The following is a 7,520-nucleotide window of genomic DNA, read 5'->3' as shown; positions in this document are numbered from 1 at the left end:
TGGTATTAGAGCCAGACACCTGACCATGTGACAGCGAGGAGGCCCTTCCCTGAAGGGTAGACACAAGGCGATGTGCCATGGGTTGTTACAAATGGTATTAGAGCCAGACACCTGACCATGTGACAGCGAGGAGGCCCTTCCCTGAAGGGTAGACACAAGGCGATGTGCCATGGGTTGTTACAAATGGTATTAGAGCCAGACACCTGACCATGTGACAGCGAGGAGGCCCTTCCCTGAAGGGTAGACACAAGGCGATGTGCCATGGGTTGTTACAAATGGTATTAGAGCCAGACACCTGACCATGTGACAGCGAGGAGGCCCTTCCCTGAAGGGTAGACACAAGGCGATGTGCCATGGGTTGTTACAAATGGTATTAGAGCCAGACACCTGACCATGTGACAGCGAGGAGGCCCTTCCCTGAAGGGTAGACACAAGGCGATGTGCCATGGGTTGTTACAAATGGTATTAGAGCCAGACACCTGACCATGTGACAGCGAGGAGGCCCTTCCCTGAAGGGTAGACACAAGGCGATGTGCCATGGGTTGTTACAAATGGTATTAGAGCCAGACACCTGACCATGTGACAGCGAGGAGGCCCTTCCCTGAAGGGTAGACACAAGGCGATGTGCCATGGGTTGTTACAAATGGTATTAGAGCCAGACACCTGACCATGTGACAGCGAGGAGGCCCTTCCCTGAAGGGTAGACACAAGGCGATGTGCCATGGGTTGTTACAAATGGTATTAGAGCCAGACACCTGACCATGTGACAGCGAGGAGGCCCTTCCCTGAAGGGTAGACACAAGGCGATGTGCCATGGGTTGTTACAAATGGTATTAGAGCCAGACACCTGACCATGTGACAGCGAGGAGGCCCTTCCCTGAAGGGTAGACACAAGGCGATGTGCCATGGGTTGTTACAAATGGTATTAGAGCCAGACACCTGACCATGTGACAGCGAGGAGGCCCTTCCCTGAAGGGTAGACACAAGGCGATGTGCCATGGGTTGTTACAAATGGTATTAGAGCCAGACACCTGACCATGTGACAGCGAGGAGGCCCTTCCCTAAAGGGTAGACACAAGGCGATGTGCCATGGGTCGTTACAAATGGTATCAGAGCTAGACACCTGACCATGTGACAGCGAGGAGGCCCTTCCCTGAAGGGTAGACATAAGGCGATGTGCCCTTAAGGACGCCGAATTTTTGTAAAATAATATATATATATATATTTTTAATACCATTCAACCATTTTTTTCCCCCCGAAAATAAGAAGGGAACGATAAAAGAATTTACTTTTCTTTTAAAAAAAATCTTTAAACCCTACCCGTCTTCATCTTCGTTGTTTCTTTCCATCTCCCATTTTTGCCACTCGCCGGAACGCCTCCACCACCACGCTGCTTCAGCCTCTCACTGTCACGCCAACTACTGTCTTCTGCTGCATTCCCTTCAGCTATTGTTCTCTCACCGTCGAGGTCTGTTCTGTTCTATTTTTTGTTTCTCCTGTTCAATCAGCTTCTAAGTAGGCTACGTTTGTAACGACTTCAATTTTGAGTTAGAAATCCTGCTAAATTCTGATCGATTATTTTTTTTTTAATCCAAACAAGATTTTAAGTCGTAATGGAGGGAAATGATTGTAAATCCGTTTTGATGTGAAATATTTCTCTCTGTTTCTCTTTTCCTGGGAAGCGTTCAGTCGATTCTCCCACTCTAAGCTATCAAATCCCAATTTCTACCGATTTCGGTGCGGTGGGATAAGCTGTTCGATATTTCCTGCTCTCTTGACTATCAATTTCTACTTCCTAGTGTGATATAGTGGTCGGCCTTTCGAGTATTGGCTACCATTACAGAATTCGTATATGGGGAAGCATTTGCAGATTTGAGCAATATTTCTGTTCAGTTTCATATTGATATTTCTGTTAAAAAGTATATAGTACAACTGGATTGTGTATTTTACGCAGAAATGAAACAACAACTGAAAACAGAATGAAGGATTGGCTTCAGGGAGAAGTTCTGATTTATTTTTTGGGGCTAGAAAAATTCTTACTCTTTGTGGTGTTATTTTGAATTTAAAGCGAATTAGATGTCGATATTTAGTGGCGTGGAACAAGCATTCTGTTAATTCATAGAGTTCGTTGGAGGTTTTATTTTTGAAGTGTAGAATCAATTGGAGATGCGATTTCAGTTAGATCTACATTTGGTGTGGGTATGAAAAGTGAATGCTAAAAATACATTTGGGCGATTGACCGATATCTGGTTTATTAACCTCTTCAATATTTTTTTTCTTCGTTGCAATTGGATAGGGTAATATTTTCTTTTCTAATCCATATACACTGATCGTTTGTTATTTCATACTACTTATTACCATTCTGAATTAAATTTAAAGTATGAACCTACAGAACTTCAAAACTTCCTGTAAGATACGTCAAAGCTTAAAACCTTTTAGGACCTTGAAAAAATGCATATGATTTGAGACTGATGGATTTTTGTCCACAGCAAGAAGGATGGCATGGAGGCAGATTATCTCCAACCATAGGTCTAAACTGCAACCATACTCAGCTCCTTTATTTGCTAGATTCTTTTCAAAATCTATCCCATACGTCGGTAAGTGCTTTATTTGTCTTAATTTCTACAAAAATTTTATTCTCATCTTAATTCAAGTAATGAGCCTTATGCTTAATTTGGTTTCTGGAACATGGATAGTAAACTGACTTTGGTTGTCACCCAAAAAGAGGAGAGGAAGAATGTATGGTTTCCTGAATGGTTATGTGAATAGGCAAGGAAATGGAGTTTATTTGTTATCTCTTTGTTAAATGAATTTATGGCAGGCTTGTTGTCTGGAAATTTTGTGAGTGGTTTGAGAGGAACTGCAAGATTTTTAAAATAGTTGAGAGGTCTGGAGGTGTTCATGTGGGAGGATGTGAGATGTAATGGGTCATTCTATGTGTCTGTTAATTGGATTGTTTATAACTATCAGCTTGGTATCATTCTTTGGATTGACTCGTAGTTGATGATTCCTTTCATGAGCTTTTTTTTTTTGTGTATCCTTGTACATTCTCCCATTTTCCCCCATGAAAGTTTGTTTTCTTAGAAAAATACCTTTATTTTCTTAATGAATTTACTGTCTATTAAATGGGAGTGGGAGAAGAAAATATGATCTAAGATTTCCGAAAGTTGAAAAGTATTACTTAATTTTCTGTACACTAAGTCATATTATGCTTAACTAGTATTGTGATCTCTGTCTTGCTTGCCAGTCATCTTGGTTGCTATGATTTCCTTTTGTGTCTGTGATCAGAATTGTTTACTTACTTGGAATCAAAATGAAAGCAATTGGAGTCGGAATGTTATTCTTTTCATGTTGTTTACTAGGAGTTATTTGGAACTGGAATCACAAACCCATCGATGTTAAATAATGTAAATCAGAGAGAAAAATTATAAGATAATTAATAAAAAAGTTGTTGGTCTCATTATAGATGAAATAGAAAGGATTAGGATGTGAAGTAGTTAATGAAAGGTGGTGGACAACAAACTAAAGAATGAAAATGCGATAGATGGAATGAGATTGATGAAGGTTTAGGAGAGGGATGAGAGTACCTCTTTTATGGGTTAGGGATTCCCGAACTAGTGGCGTATCCCACCTATTGGTTCCAATTTCGCATTCCATAAATACTATCAATGGATTTCCATTTCCATTTCCATTTCCATTCCTTGATTCCCATTCCGTCGAAGTAAATGGGGCCTAAGTGTCTGAATTTGGAGTCAATAAGATAAGATATATATGCGCTTGATTTTTTGACATTCATGTTCTAGTGAAGGTCGGGATACCAGAATTTTTAAATGGTGTTGGGCATGGGGTTGAGTCACACGTGGCTAAACTTGAATCAGAGATTGGTGACTTCCAGAAGCTGCTTGTTACACGCACACTTAAGCTGAAAAAACTCGGAATTCCATGCAAACATGTAAGTATTTCCTTAGCCTGATTCTCATTATTGTTTTTGTAAGTACAAGACTTAGACTTGTTTGATCGCCAAAATAACTAAAGGGATAGGCATTGGCTTCATTAACCTGTATTTGATAAGCTTTCTGGAGGTTGCAACTCTAGTAACCAAGGGCGTTCCTTCTTTCTTCTGCATATAACTTTTTTGGTGTTAATTTTTGGTAGCTAGTCTAATCGTTATAATGTATTTTCATTTTTTTTCTGCCACTTTAATGATTCCCACTGAACTCGTGTTACAAGAGTTGGACCAGGTCTTTTGTTTGTTTGCCAAAAGACACACACGATTCTGTCTTTTAGTTCTTTCTAGATATTACTATACATAAAGAATATATAAATGAGGTGGGAGTGACAGTTTGTGTAGGTCTATAGCAAAACGATTAAAAAAAAGAAGCATTCACAAGTGCTGGTGCAAGTATACACTCTCGCAGCAATAAGCAATAAGTAGAGTGTCAAGTTCTCAAGGAACCTATTTTTTGGTTACTTCTATTGCTATGAAATTAGATGAGTTCAAGTGTGGATGTGTTGATGCATGTATAATATCAAGAATTTCAGAATATAACTATGCTATCACAAATAGTGGGTGAATGAGACATTTAACAACAATGAGGTTAGGCTAGGAGAGTTGGAATAGAGAAGTTGCTGAAATTTTATGGTGAATTCTGCTCTTTTTAACATATATTCAAGCCCCCTTCCGAGAGTCTTGCATATTGGTTACGCCCATAACCATTTCAAAAGTTTATGTTAAAAGAAAAGCTCTAGGAGAAGACTTATGTCTAAACCTTCCATTACCTTAAGGAAAGCCTTGCAATGGAACTAGAGTGTTAAAGGGGGGTTTACTTGTGCTCTATCTTTCCAGATAAGAGAAACAACTATGAGAGCAGAGTGGCCAACTAAACACACAATTTTTACTAATAACAACTCTTTAATAAACAGAAATCACACATTCAGAATACTTCAGCTACAGCCACACCTCCTGCCTTACGTATACAATTTAGCTCCACATATTCATTTGTTTATACAACAAGTTCTATCTTAGTCATAGAGCATATAACCGATTGAAGGAAAGGAGAATAAGAGAGTTATCAAGATTCCTGCTGCAGCTCTTTGATGGAAGCTTCCACGAGTTGGTCTCCTTATTCCTCTCTTCCTTATCCTGTATTCCTTTAGCTTCCCTTTTCTTGTGTCTTCTGCTTTATGCTACCTTTCTTTCCGTGGCTCCCTCTCTTTTTCTCCCCCTTTCTTTTTTTGGGAGCTTTCCTTTTATAGGCTTCCTTGCTCACATTTAAGGTTGAAAAAAGATTAGTCATCCACATAGGTAGCCTCCTATTGGTTTGTTAAGTATCCACGTGGTTTGTTGCTTCAAATTAAAGGCCCACGTGTCCTTGTCGACATGAATTGCCTCAAGAGTTGCTTCAGCACATGGTTCAACATATTGGTCCAGCCATTTCATCACCAACATAATTGCTTTTAGATTTGCTTTAGCATAATGGTTTGGCTACTCTGTAAAATAAAATAGATTAAGCATACAAGTAGACTAGATTTATGCACTTTGATCACCTTTTCATGTTGGACCATAATGAGCTATTTCATGCTAATTAATTAGTGTATATGAGACAACTAAGGAGAGAATGTTGAGTGTGTGCAAGATTATTAACTAAATGACTCGATATAACTCTACTTTTGGAGAGTTATTAGGGAGAACGATAGCTTCTTTTAAGATTCTCTTAAAAGCGTAAACTACCTCTTCACGATTTTTAATATTTATATAAATATGATATTTATGGATTGTTTTCTCTTTTCAAAATTGGAAATATGTAAACATTTTACTTTTCTATAGTGAAGAAATTAAATTAATTAAAATGGGTTTAAAGTTTCATTCACAAGCTTTTATGAACTTTATACTGATATTTTAGTTTTCACAATAGAATAGCTTTAATTAGACTTCAGATCGTTGATATTAAAATGTAATAAATAACTTTGTTCTTCAGCTCTTTAGTTCTGGGATTATTAGTTCGGTAAGAATTTGTAGACTGTGTAACTTTGTTTGTTAAAAAAAGGGTTTCTTGAAGTTTTTTTTTTTTTTTTTGAAAGAATTTAATATTTAGTTCATAAGAGGAGTTTTGGCCACTTCTTAGGTTTAACGTCTCTTTATAGACTTTGGTTTTTAATAAGTTTTGTTCTTACTCTCTAGTTCTTATTGTTTTGGATTGGAGACCTTTTATACATTTAGCTTTGTGGCTCCTTTTGCTACGTTTCCTTTATGTAGGCCCTTTTTATATTTGTTTTTATTTCATGTTCTCTTGATAAAAGCGTAGTTTCTTATAAAGAAAAGAATAGTGTCAAGGAAATATTTGGCTTGTGGCATTGAAGTGAAAATCTGATTACAAATGGCTAGTTAAATAACATGCATATCTTGGATGTTGAATATTTTTTTTTATCACCAATTTAACTAAACCAAGGAAAGTTACATGTGCAATTACTAGTCTTAGTCTAATGGTACCTACCATCGTCGAAGCTGGATCAGATGCAACCCCTTTGGGTAAGATCTGTCTAGAATAAAATTATTTGATACTCTATAGATTCGCAGTTAGATGCATAAAAAAAATGCTTCCATTCTTGCAGATCTCACTTCATTTCCATAAGTGTACAGAGATCTACAATTCCCCCATTTAGTTATCTTATACAGTTACTGGATTCACACCCCTTTCCCGCTTTCAAGTTTGTTGGTACAGAAAGGGTCCCACACTTACATCACACCTGTTACCTGCTAGTTTCCCCCCTGATCTCTTTCTGCTAAATTAATCAGTAGTAGTGGGTCTATCAATACCTCACTGCTGACTTCAAATCTCAGTCATGATTATTGAGGAATACAAGTTTTTGCAAGAGAATTTTTTTTATAGATATCTCGTATTTGATTTAGAACAAATATTGGTCTGAATAATGTCTTCACAATGGTGCTTGTTGACCTAAATTTTCATGTCTGTGGCAGAGGAAGCTGATATTGAAGTACACTCACAAGTACAGACTTGGACTATGGAGGCCTCGTTCTGATGCCTTGAAGGCGTGATGGGTTTAGCTATGTTTACGAGGTGAATGGAATTGTTAGCTGATCCTCGGACCTCAGTTTGTAGAACTTTGAAGGATAGCATTTCATTTTCTAAATCTAAAGCATATCCTTATTTTGCTGCTTTTGAATTGTTTCTATTCATTTACTAACTATATACGCATTCAGTTCATTTAAGATCATGCATGAATCTTAAATCTAAGTAAACTGAGAGTTCAAATTTATATCATCTGCATGACCGGAACAAACGAATTCTGGTAAGTTGGTGTCTGTTCTCTCCAGAACTTTTGTTTTATAGATTCAGTCAAAATTGTAAAATTAAGTCATCCTATGAGAAGCAAGGGGCCTATGATAGATAGAGATTATGAGCCCAATCAAAAGCTCTTCAGAGCGCCCATTTTGGGTTCGATTCTGAACTTTTGTCGCTATTTGAAACAGTATCCCCCCCCCCCCCCCCCCCCCCCCC

At 38.0% G+C, this 7,520-nt stretch overlaps 1 protein-coding gene across 1 annotated transcript; it reads left to right on the top strand.

The window, feature by feature from the left end:
* The first annotated feature begins 1,286 nt into the window (after positions 1-1,286).
* On the top strand, positions 1,287-7,315 carry LOC111461991. The gene is made up of 4 exons (XM_023105644.1): positions 1,287-1,468; positions 2,490-2,597; positions 3,804-3,952; positions 6,980-7,315. Exons 2-4 carry the CDS (start codon positions 2,498-2,500, stop codon positions 7,055-7,057), a joined length of 327 nt encoding a protein of 108 aa, XP_022961412.1. The 5' UTR covers positions 1,287-1,468; positions 2,490-2,497; the 3' UTR covers positions 7,058-7,315.
* Positions 7,316-7,520: the final 205 nt, after the last annotated feature.

This window comes from Cucurbita moschata, unplaced genomic scaffold, assembly GCF_002738365.1.
Source record: "Cucurbita moschata cultivar Rifu unplaced genomic scaffold, Cmos_1.0 Cmo_Scf00026, whole genome shotgun sequence".
Taxonomy (NCBI): domain Eukaryota; kingdom Viridiplantae; phylum Streptophyta; class Magnoliopsida; order Cucurbitales; family Cucurbitaceae; genus Cucurbita; species Cucurbita moschata.
This window is presented reverse-complemented; position numbering and strand designations above follow the sequence as displayed.